We start from the raw sequence: 25,528 nt of genomic DNA, 5'->3' as shown, positions 1-25,528 counted from the left end.
TCTTTTTTATAGCGCAACTCGGTTCCTTCAAGTTCTTCTAAAATAGTGACCCATCTTTGACGGCGCCAAAAGGTGGAACGAGCCCGCCAGAGCCCGTGGACGTGGAATAAAAGGCGGCCAGCGAGGACCAGGACGATAAGGCCGACGCCCGCCTGACTACCGGCGTACTACCCCGACGAAGCGTCCGCAGGCCGAGACCAAGCCCGACGGGGACAAGTCAACAGAAACTAGGGTCCAGGAACCACCGGCAAAAGCGCCTCAAGCACGACGGACCAATCTGCGGCCGCGTCCAAAGGTTCTGTCCGACAAGCGTGGTGGCGACAAGGCGCCTCCTAACCAGGGGCAACTGCTCGCGCCGGATGACACCAGCGGCGACGGAACGTCTAGCGATATGCTAGACGCAGGAGGTAAGCACCGTGCTTTCGGTTTCTTCATCCTATGTAAAAATAGTTTCTGCATCGCCGTTGAAAGTCGCCACCCTAAACGTTAGAGGTCTGGCAGGTAAAAGAAAACAAAGCCAGCTGTACCGACTTATGACGGAGCAAGATATTGATGTACTGGCTGTTCAGGAGGCTCAAGTTGACGGCGAAGAAGAGACCGCGAGCATGGTGCGACGCTTCACGTCTAGGCATATTGCCGTCGTTAGCCTTGCTGTGGGCACATCGGCTGGTTGTGTTCTTTTTGTTAAGGATTTGGTGGTGGTGGTGAAAACTTTTAATTACTTGCCGGGGCTAGAAGTACACGGTCATCATTCGTGCGTGTCGGGTCGATACCTGTCACTCGCTTTTTCGCTAAGCAAAACTGACTGGAGTATTGTTTGCTTGTACGCGCGATCCGCGGTTGATTGCCGAGCCGCGTTTTTTGAAAATGTAAAAAAAACCCGGCTTCGCACGGAGAGACAGCTCATTGTTATGGGCGATTACAACTGTGTCCTTAGCGGGCGCGATAAGGGAAGCGTACACGGTTGTCGAGATAAAAGCACAGAAGTGTTGTTGCGAATGATCGAGAACTGCAACCTAGAGGATGTGGCAGTGTCTCGAAGGAGCGCGTGCTGTAAAGTACACACGATTCCGGGGCTCAAGTGACGCTCGGCTAGATCGCATTTATGGATCTGTGGCTACCGTACCAAATTGCAATAGTTATAGAGTTACGCCGGTATCATTTTCTGATTGTTTGGTTCAATGCAGCATAGGGATCGTTAAGAAGCGGAATAGTTTTTCGTGGGAAGTGTGGAAATTAAATGACGCAACTTCTGGACGAATTTTATAACCGAACTGTAAAAGAAATATCAAAAATAGAACCCAGTAGAAACATGAGGATATGGGAGCAGCGGGAGCTCACTAAAGCAACTTTAAAATTAAAAGGCCCCGCCACGTTGGCTCAGTAGCTAGGGCACTCGGCTACTGGCCCGAAAGACGCGGGTTCGATCCCGGCCGTTGCGGCCGAATTTCAATGGAGGCAAAATTCTCGAGGCCCATGTACTGTGCGATGTCAGTGCACGTTAAAGAACCCCAGGTGGTCGATATTTCCGGAGCCCTTCAATACGGCGTCCCTCCTAGCCTGAGTTGCTTTCGGACGTTAAACCCCAATAAACCAATAAAACTAAACCAAATTAAAAGCAATAGAAAGAGCTACCTGTATACATCATGAGGCGAAACAACAGGAAACGGAGCTAAAGGCACTGCTTCAGAAGATGCTAAAACAGGATTTGCGAGCGCCTGGTAAATCGATAGAAGACATAAGAAAAAAATGGCTGAGGCTTAGCTAAGCTTAAGCATAGTCAGATGCGAAGCATATTGATGGCTAGGCTTGGTAATACATGGCTTTCCTTGGTTGAATACTTGGTCATTTTAATACAACCACTAGAAGCCTTCGTCATGGGGGAAGACAATGGCATGGCTACAGCGGAACGCCGACTAACCCTGAGACGCGCGTTGGGTGAGCGTATGGATTGCCACGGAAGCCGCGTCCGCCTGCCCGGTGGAGCGAGCGTTTCACCTACACGGAGTGTGAACGCGCGTTCGAAATGCGCGGGAATGCCGCTCGAGGACATTCCGGCGTCTGTGCGATGGCATCGTTCTCCCTCTCCCAGCGCGTGACGGCGGTACGTGGTCTGCACGGCGTGCAACCGCAGCGACGGCACAAGTTGGAGTCCCGTCTCTCATCTGTCGGGACGTCATTGTGTCACGTGGTGTGACGTCACCATACCACGTGGTCTGCACGGCGTGCAACCGCAGCGACGGCACAAGTTGGAGCCCCGTCTCTCATCTGTCGTGACGTCATTGTGCACCGTGGTGTGAGGTCACCATACCACGTGGTCTGCACGGCGTGCAACCGCAGCGACGGCACGAGTTGGAGCCCCGTCTCTCATCTGTCGTGACAACATTGTGTCACGTGGTGTGCACGGCGTGTAACCATCACGAAGGGCTTGGGTTACCTATTGTAATATGCTTCGCATAAAACCAAACAAAAGCTTGAGCTAATAGAAGAAAAACGTTATCGGGGAGCGCTGGTGAGGGCAAGGGCAGAAGACACAGCTGCAGGGGAAGCGCAATGAAGAGGTGTTTCAAACGGACATCGATGACATCAAAGCACCCTTTTTCGAGCATTATGAGGAGCTCTTCGCATCGCATCCGGTTGATGTTAGCACATTTAAGGAGGTGTTTCTAGCCAACGTACTGCGCCTTGACGACGAAACAAAAGACAGATTAGAGCGGGAGATAACGCAGAGGGAAGTGGAGCAAGCAATAGAGAGTTTAACCCTGCTAAGTCGCCTGGAGCGGACGGGTTAGGTGCGGCTTTCTATAAAGCATTCAAACATGTTATTTCTCCGGTCTTGAACGGAGTCTTTAATGAAGCCTTTAAAGTAAAAGCACGGCCTCCGTCATACGGGTCGTCCCATACTGTTCTGGTTCCCAAAACGGAAGGCATTGATAGATTACGACAGGTTAAAGCATACCGACCAATAGCACTCACTAACGTCGAGTACAAAATTTTCATGAAGGTTTTGGCGCGAAGGTTGCAGACTGTCATTCATTCCTTAGTTGGTCCCCATCAGACCTTCGGGATTAAACGCCGGTCCACTTTTACCAATATTCACGTAGCGCGTAGTGTCTGAGAATGCTGTGATAACACCAATGGTCGGGTGGCTATTCTGCAAATTGATCTAGAAAAGGCATTTGACTGCGTCGCCCACGAACTTTTGTTTGCTCTATTAGGCCACGTTAAGGTAGGTTCTGTTATCTGTGAGGGTGTGGTCATGGCATAACAGAACTGCACGACGAGATTGATTGTTAACTAGAGTTTGGGGGCCGCCATTCGCGCGAAGCGTTCGGTGCGCCAGGGCTGTCCCCTCATACCGATGTTATTGTGTATTTATGTCGAGAGCCTTTTTTGAAAATGCTGAAAAACGGGAGAATCAATGGATTTAGTTTGCAAGCAGCCGAAGTAAAGCTCTTGGCGTACGCAGATGACATTGCTGTGTTTGCGGTTGACGAGGGAGGCATAAGAGAGGCTGTTAAATGTGTACGCGAATTCCGCCAAGCTACCGGCAGCGGGGTTAATTGGTCGAAGTGCCTGGGGCTTTGGCATGAAAGGTGGCCATCTAGGCCAGAACGGTTGGCCATTGTGCATTGGACGACGACACCAGATATGTACTTGGGCGTTCCGCTCTATGCTTACCGAGGCAGTATTGGAAAGGTCTGGTCAGAGGTACGGGAGAGTGCGGATAAGTGTAAAGGAACAACTTTGTCCATTTTTGCCAGGGCCACTGCTTGCAAATTGTCCTTTATCAGCAGGCTCTGGTACGTAATGCAGGTATTGCACTGTTCAAGGTTAACATTCAAAAGCTACACAGGATTTTCGCCTTCTTCATCTGGTTAAAAAATTTTTAGAAGGAAAGGAATTTTTTTTTGCTCTGGGGATCTCACTGTTTAATTGGCAGAAAGCCGGAAACAATTGACGACGTGCTTTTACACTGTTGGGATATTTTTGGGCTGTATTGAAGCGAACCCTAAAGAAAGAATTACCACTTGACCCGTATGCCATCCGGTACTTATCTTTAGAAAATGAGGATGGGGTACCGTTTGATTTAATCACGCTGATAGGCCTCCACTCTGTATGGCGCTCCACAATGGCAGGCTACCATTGTGATGAAGAAGCAAGACCTGCCAGAACTTGCTTTCGGGAAAGGATTGACTGGTCTCAAGCCATCCAGAGAGCCACTGCGGAGCCTCCGGAGCATAAATCTGACGAAGCCAGACAGTGCCGTGTGTATGTACAGGCGCGGACAAAAGTAAACGGAGCACGCAACTGTCTTCGAATATTTTTCACGCGTCACCTAATTGAAATTTACACCAGTGGTACGCGCTTGCTGGTACAGGTGGTTGGTGGACTTTCTTGTAGACAAACAACGCTTATTCATTACCAATGGAGAAAGCGTGATTGCACTTCGAACGCAATAGCGTGCTCCGTTTACTTATGCCCGCGCCTGTACATAGCGTTTAGTGTGCTTTGTTGATTGTCTGCTTTGATGAATGTTATGTGTCAAAGCCAGGCAATAAAGAAAAAAAAAGCTGCCACGGCGGAGTGGTTAGCGTGCTCGTCTCGTACTCCAGAGACCCTGGTTCGGTTCCCACGGTCGACCAATTCACTTCTCGGATTTATTTATTTACGCGCACTGACTAGAAAGGTTAATTAGGCTAACTGGTTAATTAAGCAATTAACTAAACTCAGTTCCACTTACGTGATGCATCGTTATACGATCCCTTTATTGGTTGCATGGTTACTAGCCGAAGTACAACTGGCCCCGTTTTGAAATTCGCGCACGGTGACGTCACGAACATTCAGACCAATTGAAACAAGGTCAACGTAGCTACGGCGGCCACCTGACGTCTCGCTTTCGCTATCGGAGTGTTGCTTTCACAACAAAATTCAGGGAGCACGTTGACGGTATAGTGTGTAGAGGCGAAAGCGTTTGTTTTCCGCATCACTTTTACTGTCTCTGTGGCACTGGTGACGTCACCACTGGATGACATCACACATAATTAATGACTAATTACTAACTAATGACAAATTACTGAATAATAACAATATACTAATTAAGTGCTGATTAATGACGCTTAAGCTTCGCTTTTAGGAGTGGAACGGAGATAGCGTGCTGCAGCGCTGCCAGAGATTCCACAGAACACCAACACCCGTTCGGCACGATGACTTGCCATTTGAACGCAACGGTTTTGAGGAAAGGAAATGGTGCAGTAATTCTCTGTCGTCTCAGTGGACACCTAAACCACACCTTAGAGTGAGGGAGGGAGTACGATTGAAAGGAGAAAGAGAAAGAGCGGCTGTAACAAAGAAAGGAAAATTGTATTTGAGGAAAGGAAATTACGCAGTAACTCTCTCGCACCGTTTGATGACGTCGCCTTTTGGCAGCCATGCTCATCGCTGAGTCACCCCAGGCGCAGGATGTAACGTCGAACGGACGGGAAACTGAGCTATTAATGTCTTTCGCCTTAAAAATCGACCCACAGGCGCCAAGTGCCGCCGATACTTAGCGAAGCAGGTCGATGCGAATAACAGCGCCCCCAGCAGGTTCACAGAGTTGCTAGCACTCATGTGCAGCGAAGGCTGAGTAAGTAGGGCGCTTAGAGCGGAAGCGGGAAGACCCGCAATAGTGGCGCGCCAGCGAAACCAGCGAAAACACGGAGAAGGGCTCGAAAAGAGGCATGAGGTTAGGCGCCGGCATGTGCCAGAACAATCACTACTGCGTGGTAGACGCTTGCTTTGTGCGGCACTTTATGCAAAACGAGTCCGCGGTTAAATGCAGTGCGTGCAGAATACTGTCGTTTATGTCGGTCCTCACGTGTGTTCACGAACGGCGCCAATAGACACACGAATTATACCGCCTTCATAGTGACCTCTGTCATGGGGTCATTAAGAAAGCTCTCACGTTTCATAGAAAACCGGCGTTGGTTTCTGCAACATTTTTGTGTTGCTTCGCCATGTTCCTTCAACCAGCGTGCCCACCAGAAGTCAAGGACAGTTTCGGGCTTCTCTAGCGAAATAAAAGAGAACACCGAGTTTGTGTGAACCTTGACCCTGAAGGCGACCTTGGCCAAACCTAGCGTAAGAACAGCTGATGCAGAAATAACAGAAAATTTATGGCGTGACCGGGTTTCAAACCCGCGGAGGCGCGAACTGAACAGCTTCGCCAGCAACTGCACGAGAGCACTGTGCTATACCCGCCGAAGATCGCGCTTCGTGTTAAGCTGCAACACTCACTCGCGCTGTGCATTCACGTCACTCTTCGCCAACTTCCATCTTCGGTGAGGGCAGATCAGATCAGCTTAACCTGAATCATCAGAGCTTAACCTGGATCTAATATCGGCGTCAGACTAGCCGACGACCTCGCAAAGCAAAGCCATGAACCAAGCAGGCTAAACAGATATTTCCCAAATCTACTTTACTACTCTACTTACTACCCTACTACTCTACAACTCATGTACTCTATTACTCTACTACTCCACTACTCTAGTACTATAGTACTCTAATACTCTAGTACGCACTTCTGCTCTACTACCACCGGCCATATTCCAAGCGAACGGCGGTTCGTCCACAAGCGTAATATGGGTGCGGATACCACTGGGCTAAGCTATACCGTGATTCACTTATTCACTTCAAAATCACCTCAAAATGGTGCTCCTTGAGTTCTTGGCGGCGCAGACGTCATAGCCGGGAAATTTTGAGGACATATCTCACCAATATGATATCGATTTTCGCAACCAGACAAATATCACAGTGGCAGAAAAGAGGCATTATAAGCTAGTTTTACTAAACATAAATCTCGATAAGGACCCTTAGTAGAATTTCGTGCCCTTTTACGGTCCCAGATGAGAGTGTTAAATTTTTGCTGGGACGTTGCTGGCATCTCCAGACGAGAACCCCTAGTATAGGCACAAAATTATTAGCGTAAGTCGCTTCCAGGGTTCTTTAAGCAAGCGCTCATACCTTTTAATTGTTCGTTCTAGTTAGTTACACAATACGAGTGCAATATAACAATCTTTTCTTCCCTGGAGGCTTTTATTCTACAGCTTCATTTCGTGCATAAGCATACTTGCTGATTCTCAACACGATGTGAACTTGCGCTGTTTCGGTCACGCGCCCGTATATGTCTTCCCTCACTACTTTCTTTTCCGAATCACCATGAAGGACGCACGCAGTGCTTTAGAAATAACCGTACTTTACCCACAAGGTTTTCAGGTTGCTTTGTCTGTCGCTCCAGTTGTTTCTTTGTTTTAGACCACAGCATGTGCGCATTTATCAACAGAAACTACTCAGTGCCACAGACAAAAAAATATTCCAGTCATTGTGTGGAAGACAGTTAGAAACTGAAGAACATTCTTAGATAATAAAACTAATAACCGGCAACGTCAGCACACTCGGTCTCTAAGGAAGGCATGCGGTAGTATAGTGGAAGATTTTATGTAAAAACTCGTTTTTTTCTATTTAGTTGATGTTGTGATTTAAGAATAACTGTTTTTTTAATATAATTGAAACGTGGTTGAATTTTTTATAGCTCTGCATCATGTGTTTGAAAATGTTTATACGTGCATCAGATTTCTTGTTGATAAAAAATATATATCCATGATAAATAAGTTCTCTTTTTTTATGGGTAATAACAGTACTAGAAGGAAACGCTGCGTGACCATTAATACTTAGGTTGGTGCAAATGTGACCCCGTTTCTATATTCTGAAACTAGCGTCGTCAGCTTCTCCAATAGCTGCAGAAAAGTGAACAAGGCTTATGCAGACCCATCATGGCTTTTTCAGAATCATTGAGGGAATCCTGAATATAGTCGTGAATATAATTACTACTGTTACAAGCCCCAGCGATATTACTTCTGACCGGCAGCGGATAGGGCCACCACACTCACTTCTTGAAGTCCTCGTGTTTGCTGATGACATCCCAAGTGGACCGTTGATTGCAGAGGTAGTTCTGCTTGTTTGGGGCGAACGGGAAGTGGGGGCGGGGCCCGTCGATGCTGTCACAGAAATGGCTGACCTGTAACGGGGGAAATTTGGTCTATGCACATCAGGGTACAGGGGATGTTTCAAAGAAGAAGACGACGAGGATGTAAAGCCATTATGTGCCCGAGATCTCAGGCAGTGGAAGCGAAGCTCATATCTCACAGCAGGGCGCGATAATCACTGAGAGACAGTGAAAACGATGCGGGAAAGTAGGCAGGTTATGAAGGAGGGTACTCTCATTGGCTAACCTGCACTGTTCTGTAGAGAGAGAACGGCAAGTAAAAGCGCAAGAAGAAAAAGGAATATGGGGTGAGCAGCCATGGCGTCAGGCAAGGAGGTGCGTGCAGGAAAGACACAATCTGTCAGGAAAGTTTGACTCCCTCAAAAATAGAGAAAGTCCTCTCTATCAGTGGCACGCAGTGGATACAAAAATTTGCAAGGACGCCTAATCCATTATGCGGTGGCAATCAGATAGCATTAGCAGATCTAGGTTCATTTACCGAAAGTTGGGTCATTTTCGTTCTTCTGACGTCAGTTGCCGTCTGGTGACATCGATATTTTTTTGTCCTCATCTGCAGCGCTTTTCTTTTTTATGGTGAAATCTCTTCATTTGTGCCAGTCGGAATGCAGCAGAGTGGTGAAGCCCCTTCAGTCTAGAGAATAGGCGAACTTTATGACTGATGAAGGATTTTGACACCACGGGCTTAATCAATATCTGAATTCGGGCGACATTTCTGCCAACTATCTTAAATGTAGCTTCCCTGGCACAAACTGCAGTTCAATCACGACAAGATGCAAGAAAGAGGCCAGACCTATCGCCTGGTGCTATCCTTATATGTTGATATCGTGATCACATGGTAGGCCTCTTAGCCGCCGCCCCCTTCCTTGTTCTGCTTCAGACACTAACCAGCTTTCGTAAACTCTAGGCCCCTTCAAACAGAGCGGGTGATGCCGCACTTCGCCGGCAAAGTAAGCGACAATTTCTTACATTGGCGACGTAGGGCATGAACATGATGGAAGACTCCACAGGGTCAGGTTTCGGCTGGCGGATGGTCACCACGCAGTCGTCGAGAAAGCGGCACTTTTTGTCGATCGAGCACCTTTCTCCTTCTGCCGTTGTCGGGATGAAGACGATTCTGTCCGAGCAGGCGTTCAGCCGTGCCTGAGAAAACAATTCGCCCGCACACTTACGAAGTGGTGAGCGCATCTGATAGGTCAACAATGCCACACAAATAAAAAATTGCTCTGCCTTTCTTTCTCTTCTCCTTTTTAGCCATGGCTAAGTAATGAACGGCTCAGCAGCTACTTATTTGGCTAAAAGAGGTCCCTGCTCAAAGAAAGAACAAAGCTGATTTGACTTTTTCATGTGTTTATCTCTCTTAAATCCTAATCAATCCTAACAGGTGATAGGTTTTGTTTGTTAATTGAGCCATATAACTTTTAATGGGTTGATTGACTTCCAGAAACGACAGATCTCGTTCGTGATGCCGACAAAACATTCGTGAACTGTATTCTGGTCGTTCTCAGGGACAGAACTTCGCGTTACCCATTTTCTCTACAATCACCATTATCATCTGCACCAGCCTGAATACACCAAGTGGTTCTGCTGGTGAGAAAATTAGGAGGGATTAGAAATGCTATTTTTCATATCTAAAGAATAGAGTAGCGTCAGAGGAAAAATTTGAACGTTTTCTTTCAAGGAACTATGCGCTGCTTCGTATTCGCCAGGCTTTTCTCCAGGGTCTGCCCGTTCATAAGAACTAGCAGGAAACTGGCCAAATGCACTTTTCGTTCCCCGTTGCTGCTAAAAGATATTGGAAGCGTTCAAACTAAGTCATTCAGGGGCGCTTTTGACGCGCTTTACTCGGTCCTTGCGTGACAGCCTCGAGCGATGACGTGCCGGAGCTCTTGGAGGTCCCGCTGGGCTCTTCGTCCGCATATAAAGGACTGGTGTTTTTGTATATGTTATAGAAACACTACCCAGCTCTAATGTCCTTGTTACCGGGCATGTCTGCGTCCATATTTGCGCTTTATTTATGCCATTTAAATTTGTCCCTGGGTCGCGATCCTAAACATGGAACGACGGTTGTGACTGCCGAGGAGATCGGCAGGCCCACATCAACTATCGCATAGAGCGTGCAACCTAGAGTCGCTCTGCGACCTGTTACATGCAGCTTATGTTATCAAGGTTTAAGCCTTCACTATAAAACGTTTAGGTGGAGCCTGAAATTCACTATAGTTGTTTTAAACGCGAACATTTTTAACTAAAGCATGTCTAGTTGGGTTTGTATTATTCAAAAAGTCTCTGGCGCCAATCAAACACAGAAAACAAGATCCAACCTTTAGGGATTTGCTCGGTCCTCCACAAATGAGAACACTGACATATGCTCGGGATCTGTGCCCTCTGTGAACATACTACGCGACGCCGCAGAGAAAATTCGAGATCTCCTGTCCGCTAGGTGCTTTGAATTGTAGCCCCATTTCAGGAATTAAATGACCGAATTGGTCACGGAGCGTTGGTAATTCAATTGCAACCCTTGGTTCACGACAGACCCTCATTCTATGTATAGTTGTCTTTCTAGCTACGCTAAATATCTGTTTGTAATCAGATTTTTTTTTACAACTGTCTGCCAAAAACCGCAAGCCCCTCCCCTCGTTGTTTACCCCATCCAATATTTCCCGTGTGGCTCACCGTTCCGTTGTGGCAGTAAGTGAGGGGGTGCCTGCTGTCGTTGCGGCTGCCGTACTCGTCGAACACGCCGTACCTGAAGTGGGCCCACTCGTGCACGAACACGTACGCTGCGAATGAGTTAGTGTCTTCCTTAATCATACTTTTAAGCATAAAATGCGGTTTGGAACTTGGCACCAGGACGGAGGAGAAAACAGACCCGAACCTAAGCTAACACTGGAGAAACTTCCAGTTCAACCTCTCTGTCTGGTGCCTACGTGCTGCTCTGCCACGGGAGCTGCTCACGTGTCAACGTAGCGTCATCACTGTCTCAATGTGGTAAAAGCCACCAGCGGTGCGAAGGAAGTTCTGCCGCGCAGCCAGAGAGGCGCACGCGCAGGCCTGATGCCACTCGATGAACGCGGCAAACGCCGTGAGCGAGCCGACATCACTGCGCATGCCAGCGAGAATTGTCGCCAATACGGAATGGGCATGCTGCCTACGCGGGCATCCGTGGCGCCGTCCATTACCACGGCCAGTTATCAGCTCTGGTTACGCAGGTCGCCATATAAATTTTTATTGCGAAAGCAATACTACGCTAGGGTTTGAGCCGTCAGCGTGGCCCCGGCGGTAACCACGTTTGAACTTTAGACGACCCCCATAGTGACGTCACATCGAGCGGATGAAAACTGGAGACCAGCTCGGTTTGTCGGCGCGGACCCAGGGTAACCACGGCGCGCCGCGCATCTGCTGCGCGCCGCAGCCGCGAGGAGGCGCTCGCTTTGGGGACGTCACACCAAGCGGAGAGAAAACTGGAGATCAGCTCAGCTCGTCGCCGCAGTCCCAGGGTAACCACGCCACTGCTGCTCGCTATCTCTCTCCTTCCCTTCCTCTCTCTGAGAGGAGATTACGTGTTGATGTGTATATATAAGGTGTTTGGACCAAGGCCTCGTTTGCTTTCGCAACCTACCGGGCTCAACCAAGCTAAGCCTCTGCCAATTTTTTAAAATAACTTTCACTGCAGCGCCAATTTTCGCTTCATGAAAAAAATTCTCGCTTCCTCGCCGGATTATGCGACGAAACAACGAAGAATTCTTATGGTTGCAAGGCTGTGCTGCCCACACTGACAGCACACATGGTCTAGCATTATTCTAAATATATTACCGTGGGTCACTCCGCGCACTGCAGGACCCTTGTGCTGTACAGCTACTTTCCGATGTGCCTCAGTTTGAGTGACGCGTCGCAATCTCATCCTCTCGGCTGCTTCACTCTTCCTTTCGCCACTTTGAGACGCCGCGGTGGCTCACCGGTTATGGCGCTAGGCCGCTGACCCGAAAGAGGTGGGATCGATCCCGGCCGCGGTGGTCGATTTTCGATGGAGGCAATATTCTAGAGGCCCGTGCACTGTGCGATATGAGCGCAGGATAAACTAACTCCGGGTGGTGCAAATTTTCGGAGCCTTTCCCTATGGCGTCCCTTATAGCCGGAGTCGCTTTAGGACGTTAAACCCCCGTAAACCATGCACCTTAAACATTTGGTCACTTTGCTTCTCGCATCGATTCTCTGGTTTTGTGCTACACTCTATGCTCAGCACAGCACAGGCAGATAATTCCGGCGCGTTTGCGAGCGAATTCCTCGTAACAGTGTAACGCTCATTTCGGCGGAATAACGGCTGCATCCCGACTGTGGCTTCCCACCCTGTCCTGACTGCCCACATACACGTGCGTGGTACGAGGAACGCACCGGTGACCCGCCACCTGTCACCAGAGGAAATAGGAGGACTCTCGATTAGTTAGTGCTCTGGGGGCAAGTGTTCTGCGCGCGCAAACTGGCACTCTGCTTTCCCATTTACGGAGGTGTTCCCCTATTCTTAAGCACCCTGGTGTAGCCATCCTACCCACCTTAACTTAATGTCTCCTCGAAACATCCACAGCAGCTTAAAGTGCTCTTACTTTTCGTTTTTCCTCCTTTGTCTCTGCCCCCCTTCTCTATACCACCGTGGCAGCATCGTTTTCACCCTTCCTTCTTTACGCTTCTCCTCTTCACAAGAACTGTATGTTGCTACGCGAACATATGCGCTTCCGCTCATCTTCCTCGGAAACAACGGCCATCGTCGTAAAACAACTAAAAGCACAAATATTGTGTAGAAAACTACTTTAAATACCTGAGTTAAGCCATCTCTTGGCCGCGGAGTTGTTGATTGTGGCCAGGAATCCGGGAGTGAGCTGAATGAAGTCACCCGGATGGCCGCACGGCTTCACCTGATGTGTGAATGGCTTGTCGTCGTTCTCCTCCGTGGGCATGTCGACGCGCACGTCGCTCCTGTAGAAGGCAGTTGACGAAAGTGACCGGGTGCCATTTCTCTTCTTCCACGTCTTGGGAATCTCGATGGTGACGTGTTTGAAGTACAGACGCCCACTGGTGGCCTTGTGGAGGAACTCGGTTGAGGAGAGGAACAGCCCCTGTGCATTTTCAACATGCTCACAATACGTAGTCATCGTGTCGCAGTATATTAAATCTAAAACTTCACGTGGTTGCTAATCAGTCACGCACCTAGAGTATTTCCCTTTATAGTCGCGTGGCATGCACCTTACCTATACATATTCCTTATCTTTATTTTGCTCGTTTTTTATCCGTCTGGCGCTTTTGTTGCTCCTCAGTTGCCTGGCTTGGAATGCACATTACTTCGAACAGTATGCTTGAGCGAGGCGACAACACGCTGGGAGATTGTCATCGGAAGGAGGAAAACAGATGGACTGAGCACAAGTTGACAGGCTCGCCCATCTGCTACCGTGATATAGACGGACGGACGCTTGCTGTTCTCGTGAACGGGACCCCTAATTCTATCGCATTATTATTATTTTTCAAAAAAGAAAATAAACGCATCGCGGCAGGCTACAAAAAATTGGCTCTGTGCTTAGCTGAGGTTAAGCCTGGGTATCTCGAAGCGAAATGCTGCGGTGATGCTTATGGTTTATGTTATAGTAATGTTAACCTATCCTGGAGGGCGCCACGGGCTACCCTAGCTGTGTGTATAATGACGCAACTAATCTATTAAAAAGGTCTTAGTTCGGCTATTGGTGTCGTGCTTGCTTGGCTGGCTGCTGCTCTGCGTGTGCCAGCCGGCGATGCAACAGATCGCGACGAGGTAAACAGAAGTGGACGCGAATAAGCTACAAGATGAACCTGCTTCAGCCACCGGAATTCCTGCCAGCGCCGGGAAGGACAGCCATTCCATGGAAGCAGTGGCGAAGGCTGTTTGAAAATTATTTGCTCGCCTCGGGGAACAACGCCCACCCTGCTGATTGTAGGAAAGCGCTCTAGGTGCACTGCTTGGGCGTGGAAGGTCAGCGCATTTTCTACGCATTGCCAGAAGAACAGTCGTCAGCTTCAGTAGGAAAACTGCAAGACACAGATGCGGCCGATAAGACAACGACCAAACAGGATGAATTTGACATCGCCATGGTAAAGCTCGAAGAATATTTTGTTGCCACGACTAATTCCATCGTTGGGCGACAAAGGTTCCGCCAGCGTGCTCAGCTGCCAGGTGAATCCGTGGATGCATTCGTCACAGCTTTTCGAGAGCTTTCTGTTACATGTGACTTCGGTACGCAAGTGGAAGAATTCATTCGGGACCAGCTTGTAGAAAAGAAGGGCCACCGCCAGCTACGGGAGCGACTGCTGCTAGAAGGTTCTGCTCTGACGTTGCAGAGTGCGCTCGACATTGCCAGAGCAATGGAAACGACAGAGCAGCATTCGCTGCAACTCGCTCCACGTCCGGATGTTCACGTAATAGAGCGTCATGCATCACCAACCGGGCGACCAGAGCGTTTTGCAGTCTCTAGAGCAGCGCTAGGCCAGCCGACTACCAATTTTAGGGGTTGTTTCCGCTGCGGCTCCCCACGGCACATAGCAAGTTCTTCAACGTGCAAAGCCAGAACAAGGACGTGCAACAAATGTGGTAGGCTGGGTCATTTCGAACGCATGTGAAGAAGTCTGGAAGAGCTAAGGCAATCCATGCCCATTCGAGGGGTTACTGCCGAAGATGACATTGGAGTTATGACAGTTCTTCACCTGGGGCGAAGGCGTACAACAGGTATACAGGTAGACGTGCAAGTGCACGCTGTCACTATTTCATTGTCAGTGCACACTGGCTCCGCGGTCTGAATTTTGTCCGCAGCTACATATGAGAGACTGAAGCTTCCGACGTCGTTGCAACCATCTACAGCCACCCTCTTCGATTTTTCACACAATCGAATTGTCGTGCGGGGATGTTTCGTCGCTCCCGTTGTATTCCGCGGTCGCCAAGCAAAAGGGCTCTTCAATGTCGTGCCAGTTGGAACGGACATCCTGGGGTTGGATGCCATCGTCGCCCTGCATCTGCAAATCGATGGCAGGTGCGTAAACTGCATGAAACCTTCGTATGCGCCTCAGGGCATTCCCAGTGAATTGCAGGCCGACTTTGCACACTTGTTCGATGGGAAGCTAGGGCTGGCTAAGAACTTCATACACAAGGTGCGAGTTCGTGAAGGCGCAACTCCAGTTGTTGCAAAATTGCGGCGATTGCCGTTAGGAGTAAGAGACCAGGTGTCCGAGGAACTAAATCGTCTTGAACGTGAGGGTATCATTGAAAAAATTGACAGCTCTGAATGGGTATCGCCGCCTGTCAGCCTGTCATTGTGCGGAAAAAGGACGGGTCAATACGCTTATGCGTGGATTTACGTGAGCCCAACAAGGCAATTGTCGTCGACAAGTTCCCGTTACCACACACAGAAGAGCTCCTGAATAAGCTGCATGGTGCAAAATACTTTTCGAGATTGGATTTGGCTGCAGCGTACCACCAAGTTCCACTGAGCCCAGAAAGCCGAGATTTAATAGCTTTTATCACGGACCATGGATTGTACAGATTCCGAAGTGTATGTTTCGGCCTTGCTTCAGCACCGGCAGCATTTCAAAAAATGATGACTGCGATTTTACAATCTTGCAGGAATACCTTCTGCTACATTGATGACATCATCATTTTTAACAGCTCACTCGAAGAACATAACGCGAACCTTAGGCAAGTTTTGCATCGCATCAGTGACAACGGGCTGAAGTTAAATCAAAAGTGCATTTTCAGTGTGAGCGAACTTCCATTCCTTGGTCACCTGGTGAGTGATAAGGGCGTGCGACCATCGCAGAGCAACATTGAAGCCATTCAGAACGCGCCTGCGCCGACGGACAAGGCGACGTTACGTTCCTTTCTTGGAATGACGGGCTATTACGCGAAGTTCATTCCGCGATATGCCGAGATGGTCGAACCTCTTCGTGAGTTTCTGCGAAAAGATTCAGAGTTCCAATGGGATTCGAAGCGCCAAACTTGTTTTGATGAAATGCGTCGTTTTTTGTCTGAAAGATGCTTGCAGCTGTTTGATCCTGCCCTTGAGACCATCGTTACAACTGATGCGTCCGGAATTGGCCTCGGAGCAGTACTGCAGGAGCGGCGTGGTCACGAAGTGGTTTCTGTTGCTTTCGCTTCTAGGAGATTGACAGATGCGGAAAAGTATTCCACTGGCGAGCTTGAAGCTTTAGCGTGTGTATGGGCCTGCGAACATTGGCGTGTGTACCTGTGGGGCCGTTCGTTTATTCTGCGCACGGATCACCAGACCCTGGTAACTCTGCTCACAACAAAAGGGTTGGGTCGCAGACCCTTCAGAATTGCAAGATGGCATGCTCGGCTACTCGATTACAACTACACAATAGAATTTCAGGAGGGCAGTGAAAACGTTGTGGCGGATGCGCTGTCACGAATGCCCCAGTCTGCACTCGGGGGGCACATTGAACCGGAAGGGCCTGATGACGCAGTGTGCGTTGTTTCGTCATGCATAAGCCATGAAGAGTTCGTGGCTGAAACTTCGCAGGATCGAATGCTGCAGGACGTCATGCAGTGGACTACCTCGTCATGGCCGCCAAGTAAGGATCTACCATCAGGGGCACACCTCTTTCAGCGTATCCGAGACGAACTGTCTGTCGCTGGAGGGATTCTTCTTCGTTGCGAGCAGTTTGTTGTGCCTGCATCGCTAACTGGGCGCCTCTTGTCTGCAGCTCATGAGTCGCACCCAGGTATTTCACGTACTAAACAACGGCTACGTGAGAAGTACTGGTGGCTAGGAATGGACAGACAGGTGGAACAACTGATTCAGTCTTACTCTCTCTGCCAATCCGTGGACAAATCGGCGCGACTAGTAGTGCCCCCGTTACAGCCGGTAGAATTCCCTTCATGTCCATGGCAGAAATTGGGCATTGATATAGTTGGCCCATTTGCGTATGCACCCACAGATAACCGGTTTGCCATCACACTAATCGACTACTTTAGCAAATGGCCCGAAATGTGTTTCAAACCTAACGTCACGTCTTCAAACGTTGCATCATTTCTACGCAGTGTTTTCAGCAGGGAAGGCTACCCCGAAGAACTTGTGTCCGATCATGGGCCTCAGTTCACATACGCCGAGTTTAAAGAATTCCTGCAAGAGAGAGGTATAAAGCATACTTTTTCCGCTGTCTACCATCCACAAGCGAATGGACAGATCGAACGGTTTAACCGCGTGCTTAAGGATTACGTCCAGGTGTGTTTGCAGAAAAAGCGGCCCTTAAAGGATGCCATCACAGAGTACCTTGGAGTATACCGGTGCACCCCACAGGCGACGTCAGGAGAAAAACCTGCCCTGCTTTTGCATGGGCGTCACCCAAGAACTAAGCTGGATGTTGTCGTAGCTCCAGGTGCCCAGTTCTTCCAGAGGCCAGAGATTGAGTTGCAAGCGTAGCGTCACAGAGTGGCCGAACATCAGCAGGCAAGCAAACAGTACACGGATAGGCGACGAGCTGCCAAGCACGCGGCGCTTCAGTCAGGCCAACGAGTGCGGGTCAAGTTGCCAGGGCACATTCCCAAAGGTGCTCTTAGGTATTCCCAGCCTTTGACGGTTGTTAAGCAGGGGCACTAAGACACCTACGAACTGGAAGATGGCCGCAGGTGGAACCGAGAGCGTTTAGTGCCGTACCCTAGGGAGCACCTGCCCGCTGCCGTCGCAAGTTTTCAGTTCGGCGCTACCCGGAACTTCGTTGGGCCTCATTCGCCAACAGCACCGTCAACAGAAAGCTGCGCAGCTCAAACATCACCAGCGAGAACGGAACCACCCGTAACTTTGCGACGATCAACGCGAGAGCGAAGGCAACCCTCGTGGTTCGCGCACTATGAAATGTGATTGTTGACAATGTTGACAATGGCTCATTTTTTAGAAGGGGGGATGTTATAGTTATGTTAACATATCCTGGAGGGCGCCACGGGCTACCCTAGCTGTGTATATAATGACGCAACTAATCTATTAAAAAGGTCTTCTTCGTTCGGCTACTGGCGTCGTGCTTGCTTGCTTGGCTGGCTGCTGCTCTGCGTGTGCCAGCCGGCGATACAACAGTTTAGCTTATAGCTATGCTTTATGATCACTTCTGTTCTCTGTCGGTAGTGCCATGCTCTTCTTCCATGTTGAATGCGCACGCCTATTCTCTGGCAAGCGGTTATTTGCCGGGCTCCGCGATAAACACGCGCTTGCAGCGAACGTCAAACGATGACTCATAGCGCGCGGCAGCGTGCGCTTGTTCTATGGGCAAGCGGGCCTTATATAGCCCTCCTTTCAAGTGCGCACTGCTGTGGCGAGAGGTGAAACCTTGGCGAGGAGGAGAAGCGGCGGCGCACATGCGCAGTAGCCTGCCCCCTGCGTGACGTCACTAATGCTCCGGCATACGCCGGCTCACGCGAAGCGCGGTGTTGACTACCGTAGTGAAGCTTCTCGCTTAAAAACAGCAAACCAAAATCAACTGAAATGTGCCCAAAGAAATCATTTCAATAATGCAGCGCTTAGTCTACAAAAAAGCGCGCTTGAAATTCTGCACGGGATTCGCTATAGAACGCATCTCTAAGACAGAGAGAGATAGACAGAATTGGCAGAGGGAGGGCAGGGATAGTAACCAGAGCGCTCTTACTGTTGGCTACCCTACACAGAAGGAAAGGGATGAAGGCGGCGTAAAAGGATAACAGGAAGTAGAGAAAAGAGTCCGCAGCAAGAACATGAAGCAGTGATAAGCGCGCTTAAAATCAGAAGCCAGCTGTAGCCGGCGCACCAACCATAATAGCTGGCGAGCGCTGTGACCTGAGCATGGCACATCGACCGTCCTTCTTCGCTTAAGACGCAGCGCAGATGTTCCTCCGTGCAGGAAGGCTGCTTGCCGTTGCGGTTGATAATGTAGATGACAGAGAGATGTATCCGCACTCCTCGGAACGATGAGGCTGTAGGTGCCATGGACTGGACTAACATATCAAACACTTGATGGCATTTTGTGCAGCTGGTGTGCCAAAGCTGGAAAGCAGCACACGATGTCATTCACGAGAGTCGTCAGCTTTGCAATTACTTGCACGTGTGCAACTTGCACGGGTACCTCGGCTAGTGTCCGACGAATAGGAGGCTTAGCACTCTGGGTGAGCTGTGACTGGGCTTCTTCGGTTATCCTCCTCTGGCTGCCCGCGGGCTGCCAGCCGGCAGCCAGACTCGCCAGGACGATTTTGAGCTGGCAGAGCTCGGTCAACTAGCAGGCTACAGACAGGTGGTATGGCAGCGGGAAGCTAGTACGGCCATTTTTATATGAACTAGAAGGACCGCGGTTCTTCATGCGATGTTTTGCGGAATCCTAATTCTTAATAGTTTCGACTAGGTCATCGTGCATATCGTCTGTGTCGCCTGGAATGACGCATTTTGCGGTATTTATCGCTCTTTATTGATATGTTTTGCGTGCGGATGCGCGATCGTACATCGATCGACCACCTCGCAAGCACAAATGCTCGCTTCATATTACGATCGCACGCTTTTGATTCACATAATATTTCGCCTTTTAATTTCGTGCACCCGGCTGATATTGCGATGCGGTTTGAGGCTTTCACGAAAGAAGCCGCGGATTCCAGGACCGAGTACGCGCTCAGACGCGCGCATACAGGCATGTTCTGAACGTGTTTTGCGAGGTGTTATATTTGAGGGCGGTGCGGTCTTCACTGCAGTGCAGAGGTGGATATGCTTTGAGGAACGATTGACTGAAACATGTCTTTTATTAAAAGCACTCGCGAGCACATTGCCCGGGGCATCTCTGCGGGCATATATGTGTCCACACGGTTACTTACGGCAGCCGATCGAGGCGAGCGCCCATTCTGTCGTCGCCAACTGTTGTACAGCTTTAGCTTCGCTTGATCTGCCCATGCTTAAAATATCTAAGAGGTACTTTAGGCATGCATCTCTTCGCGTTTGGTTCAGTAAGGAGACTAAAGGAATCTCCCAGCACTGATGATGCAAGCACACTCCGGACGCGAGAGCCGACACACGGGACTTGATTGTAGCGCCTTTCATTCCAGTGCCAGTTCTCTGCGGTAAAGCTCTGGCATTATGGATAGGATACGCAGCCAGATTTGTACAGTACACGCGCTTTTCCTAGATGAAAGTTGAACAAGCTGATATGCGCTTTTGTCGAGATTATGCGCGAATTCCTTGCCCGTAGCAAAAGCCGGCGGCGGAGAGGCTGCAGTTGAACGGAACGTATCCGGATTGTTTTCTGATTAAAGCTTACAGGAAGCAGTTCACGACCGTAGAAATCGCAACGACCACAGCAGAGTTATGCAATGTCGATCATCGGCGGCCATGCCAGTCATACTTAGTGCGCAGAAAAGAAACACGCGAAAAATTCAGGGGGCACTTTGACTGTCTGAAGTGCGTAGTGGCGAAAGCGTTTTCCGCACCATTTTGGCTGCTTCTGTGGCACTGGTGGCGTCACATATAATATAATTGAGTACTAAGTACTAAGTGATGACAAATCACTAATTAATGGTTAATTAGTGATTAATGCCCAAATACTTATCAACTGCTAATTAATGACGCTTAAGCTTCGCCTTTCGGAGTGGAACGCGACAGCGTGTTTTAGCGCTACCAGGGAGTCCACGGAACGCCACCACCCGTTCGGCGCGATGCCTTGCCCTTTGAACGCAACGCTTTTTGAGGAAAGGAAACGGCGCAGTAATTCTCTGTTATCTCGATGGACACCTGAACCGCACCGTAGAGGAAGGGAGGAAGTAAATTGGTTTTTGAGGAAAAGAAATGTATCTGTCTCTCATATCTTGGTGGACACCTAAACCTCGCCGGAAGGGAAGGGAAGGGAGGAGGATGGAAGTCAGCGAAGACACCGTATTCACTAGACGCGCCTTTGTTCATTCCAAACCATCGAGCTGGCATGGCGGACGCAATAAAAAAGAAAAAAAAAGCTGGCATGACGGAGTGGATAGCATGGCGGAGTGGATAGCGTGCTCGTCTCGCACGCCGAAGACCGGGGTTCGATTCCCGAGCTCGACCAATTTCCTACTGGGTTTTATTTATTTATATGGCCTGAGTAGAAAAGTTAATTAGGCTAATTGGGTAATTAAGCAATTAACTAAGCTCAGTCCCACTTACTTGGAGCATCACTATTCGATCCCTTCAATTGGTTGCATGGTGACTGGCCAAAGTACAATTGGCCCGGATTGAAATTCGCGCACTGTGACGTCACGGCCGTTTTGACCAATTGAAAAGCGTGACATTTCTGTCGACAACTGCTGCTTACAGCGATGAGACATTAAAGGCTTTTCGCCTTAAAATACGAGAGAACGGCGGGTCGTTTGATAAGCAACGCACATGCAGTTTTTCCCTCCGATGAGGTGTCGACTGAAACACGTTAGATTGCGATTGCTCATCACATGCTTTTGAGGATTTCTCGAATTTTACACAGCACACTTTGCACCGAAAGCACACGCTCGCATTGTCGTCGCTGATGTATACTGGTGCGAGCATGACCAGCTGTTTGTTCTGCAGTCAGCGCCAGCCCTCAATAACTTCAGTTCGTTGTTTTCAATCCCAAGCAGCCTATTTCTGCCGTACGCGTACGCAGCAATGAGAGAGAGCCGAACGCAGAGGCACGGGGAGCATCTGGCCTCCGTGATCCGCTTCTTGTTTGCCGCCGTGATTGCCGGTGTCTGTTTCCGGTGGCCGCCAGCCCTTGTGACCATGATGCGTTTTCCTGTCAGAGGTCAACTTTGTTGCAGCCAGTGGGCAGCCCGAGCGCGGTAAATCGAAGAGGCCCATTGCTCCATCACAGAGGGTGGGCACTACTTCGGGAGCGATAGCCATGTGATTTGCCGGTTCCACCCTTGGAGAGGAGTTGGTCCTTGTGCTTCTTAGCGATTGGCTCAGGATTTTGGGGGGCGGAATACCTGCTTGGTCAATGCTAGTCTGTGTAGCTTGAGCAGAGATGGCGAAGGCCCGTCTACGACCACCGTCTTTGCATTGCCAGTCATATGGGTCCCGTTCTTTATAGTGGTATGCTGAGGGCGAGGGCAAGTTGCCGAAATCATGGACCATCCTTCCCAACAGACACAACTCTCCTAGAAGACCTCGGACGAGGGTGACAACGTCGTCGGACCTTAGCGGCGGCACCTCTGTGTGTGAAACCGTCTCGTCTCATTCGTTCATCTCCCGTTCCTTTTTCAGGCTAGGACAATCTTTTGAGGCCACTTCATGAGCCTCGCGGTGACTGGCAAACTTTAGGACTCTTTACACGCAAGCGTCACCGCTGTGTGGATGAGAACAGCAAGGGCACATGATGGAGAAATTTCGTATACTACTCTCGTGTCCAATTTTTATGCATTTCCAGCACTGGAAATCCTTCGGAACGAAAGGCTTAAACACGTGCCGGAAGTGCCTTGATTATCATGGTACTTATTCTAATCGGTTTTTAAACCCATGCCAGAAACAATGTGTCGTGAAAAAACGCTCCCAAGTGCCGCGGGGGGAATGGGGGAGCAAGAGCTGCTTACCTTGATGTTGTCAATGATGGACTCGTCCGGAGGAACATTGTCGCTGATGGACACCCACAGTTCCTTGTAGCCTCCATCTGCGTTGTCGATGTCGACTGACGCCGCTGTGGTTAACAGAAGCAGCAGAACGTGCGTAAAAACGAACATCCCGCCCACTTTGACGCCGCCCTCAGTGCACCTGGGAAGTATTAAAAAGATATATTTAAAGGCGTAACAACCACAGCTCTTCTATTGAAACTGTGTAGCAATGATTTGAGAATGGAGAGGGACAGAGAGTGTCCTGAAATTAAAAGCTACAAGTGGGAAAAATGGTGGCCTTTATACGCTCGGTACCAGAAGTGGTGCACTGTAGGGAAGAACAGAAGCTGCCTTTCCTCTGGTGCTGCTCACCGCTTCCTGGACAACACTTGCAACAAAGCTAAGAATGAAACTCTTCACTGAGTTAAGTCTGAAGGCCCCGGGCGGTGTGTATTCTTTCCACTCTCACATTTCACGCGTTTATCGATCACTGAGGATTACCTTCGTAGAACTGCTCTTTCTGTAGGAACTAAGTGTGAGTGATTGGGCCACAAAATTTCCTTACCTGTGCCTTACTTTGCAGAAGAGAAGGCAAATTGCTTTCGCAACAGAAGCCGTCGGATGAACAGACTTTAAGTTATAGGTTCCCGCCGTTTAAATAAAAGACTGTCTAACAGAAAATATTTCTTAGATTCAAATCGGTGTGAAAGCACGGATTCTGTTGTTGTGGTCCTCAAGAGGATAATGGAGCATACTCATGGCGGTGGATTGGCCATAGGCACAAACGGGGACTGAAAGACGCTCAGAAGTTGTTAAAAAAAGTAATGGAGGTTAGCGCACTGCACGGGCTCGGTCTGGCCCGAAAGCCCGGGCCGGGATAAGATTTGTTTTGCTGGGCCTGGGCCGGGCTCGGGTCTGAAGTTGCGGGCCCGCGCCGGACTTGGGCTTAAAGCTGCGGACCCGAGCCGGGCTTGGGTCCGAATATTCATTCACTATTGCAGAGTGAAATACACAACTGCGGCCTTCAAGCACCGATACGGATGAGCTATGGGTTATAGTACGCGCTGAGAAAAAAAAACTATGCTTTCTTCATTGACTTTTTTATTTGCTTATTTCCACGCCACGGTGGCTTAGTGGTCAAGGCGCTCGATCACTGACCCGGGGAACCAGGGTTTGCTCCTAGCCTCGGCGGCCACATTTCTCTTCAGGCGGCAAGCATGACAGCCATGTATTTTGTGGTATCATTGCTCGATGAAGAAACCCAGGTGGTCGAAATGATCCGACTCCCTCAGCTTCGGTGTCTCTCACAGCCTGACTCCCCTTGGGCCCTTACACCCCCAAAACACAGCTTTTATTTTATAGCTATATTTCTCTCATGTGAGAAAATTCACAAACTAAAGCACGTTTGGTTTTCTTTTTGATCAGCTGAACGGAACGTCTCGTAAACAAAATAGCCGCAAACGCTAGCGAGAGTTTGTAAATCTCATCTCATAACCACATCTATCCCTCCTCGCTTCTTCAGCCTGGTTGTCAAGGCAAGTGTTTTGCCCTGTAAATTATTGCGTGGTTAGCGCGTTATGTTCTGCTCCACCAGTAATAGTAAAATTCAACCGGTCTTAATTTGCCATGGATGGTTCGCCATCCAAAAACATACCTATACACTATTAGAAATGAATTCGGGAAGAACATATTAGTTTAAGAGCCATGTAGTCTTAAAACACACACACCTCGAAATACTCAAGCCTTTTAGCTTTTTGTTTCTGCTGAATGGCGACCAGTTCGGCTATTAGTTCAACCTGCAAGATCGGGTTCACTAAAAAAATGTCATCCCACTGCTTCCTAGCCAGCTTTAAAGTTTATACTTTGCGAGGGGCAAAGTATAACTGCCTAAAATCATGGGGGAATGCAAAGTCTTCAGGTACGCGCGTATGCAGCTCTTCTTATTTGGCTCTGGGAACTTCCGAGTTTATCTTTGCGCACCTACACGAGATCACTGTGCAAAAGACGGGCCTGGCGAGCACTACTCTTTATGACTTCCTTCTGGATTAAAAAAACCAACTGTCTGCAAGCCAAAGTGATTTCAGAACCTCTGTCGGCCAGTTTCTTATCGGTCTAGTAGCAGTCCGCTTGCTGAGAGTGAGCAGTATACCTGAAGCGTTACTGTGAAACGGGCCAGGCCAAGCCGGGCCCGGGCTGGGCTTTACGAGCCGGGCCGGGCTCGCTAGAGCGATAAGTTAGCGGGCGTGGGCCGGGCTCGCGCTTCAGGTCTCGGGCCCGGGCCGGGCTTGGGCCTCAGGTTGGGGCCCGTGCAGTGCTGTAATGCAGGTTTGGTTATTTACAATAACGACAAATCAAAAACTGTAATATTGGTGACTGAAAATGGTAATTGGGCAATACTTGCAGTGTTTAAAAGGTTTTGGTTACAGATCAATTTTTGAACAGAAGTCACCATAAGAGAGATTTGGGAAAGCTTCAATCACGTCACCCATTTCGTGTCGCAAAGGAAACTGTGTATGGCGCAGAGATACATCCTTTTGCTGGTCCCAAGGATAGAAGCACCAAGAGGCAGAACATCCTTCGTGGAGAAATTTACTCTAAGCCGTCGTAACGGGTGTTCGAGTAAGTGCCCTTATACTTCCCGCATCCCGACTGAACGCGTCTTCTCTACCTGTGGTGCAATCTTTACTGCACCACAGGTAGAGAAGATGCGGGAAGTCGAGACAGGAGGCAAGCGCTGAGGCTGAAAATTTCTTTCAATAGCAGATACCTACATAACCTGGCCCCTCTAACATATGCGCAGGTTGGAAAAAAAGTCAAGACGGGGCGCTTCACATCATAACCCACTTTGTGCTTAATGGGAAAATAAATATATTTGTTCGGAAAGCCTTGACAGGCAGTTCCGC

The 25,528-nt window shown here is 49.3% G+C and overlaps 1 protein-coding gene and 1 pseudogene across 1 annotated transcript in view; one reads left to right on the top strand and one right to left on the bottom strand.

Moving 5' to 3' along the window:
• The window catches only part of LOC149335543 (calcium-activated chloride channel regulator 1-like), a 60,202-nt gene extending 37,445 nt beyond the window's left edge, over window positions 1-22,757 (bottom strand). The window contains exons 1-5 of the mRNA XM_089553963.1: window positions 22,608-22,757; window positions 12,858-13,155; window positions 10,718-10,824; window positions 9,014-9,187; window positions 7,932-8,059 (exon numbers count right to left, since the gene is read on the bottom strand). Of these exons, the coding sequence (XP_089410089.1) occupies window positions 7,932-8,059; window positions 9,014-9,187; window positions 10,718-10,824; window positions 12,858-13,155; window positions 22,608-22,754 (854 nt within the window). The 5' untranslated portion in view covers window positions 22,755-22,757. The remainder of the gene's footprint in view (window positions 1-7,931; window positions 8,060-9,013; window positions 9,188-10,717; window positions 10,825-12,857; window positions 13,156-22,607) is intronic.
• LOC149335544 (uncharacterized) lies at window positions 13,874-16,649 on the top strand (annotated as a pseudogene).
• Window positions 22,758-25,528: the final 2,771 nt, after the last annotated feature.

The sequence above is a fragment of the Amblyomma mixtum genome, chromosome 7 (assembly GCF_055824585.1).
Source record: "Amblyomma mixtum isolate Tamu chromosome 7, ASM5582458v1, whole genome shotgun sequence".
Taxonomy (NCBI): domain Eukaryota; kingdom Metazoa; phylum Arthropoda; class Arachnida; order Ixodida; family Ixodidae; genus Amblyomma; species Amblyomma mixtum.
The sequence above is the reverse complement of the archived record's forward strand: the minus strand, read 5'-3'. Positions and strand labels throughout refer to the sequence as shown.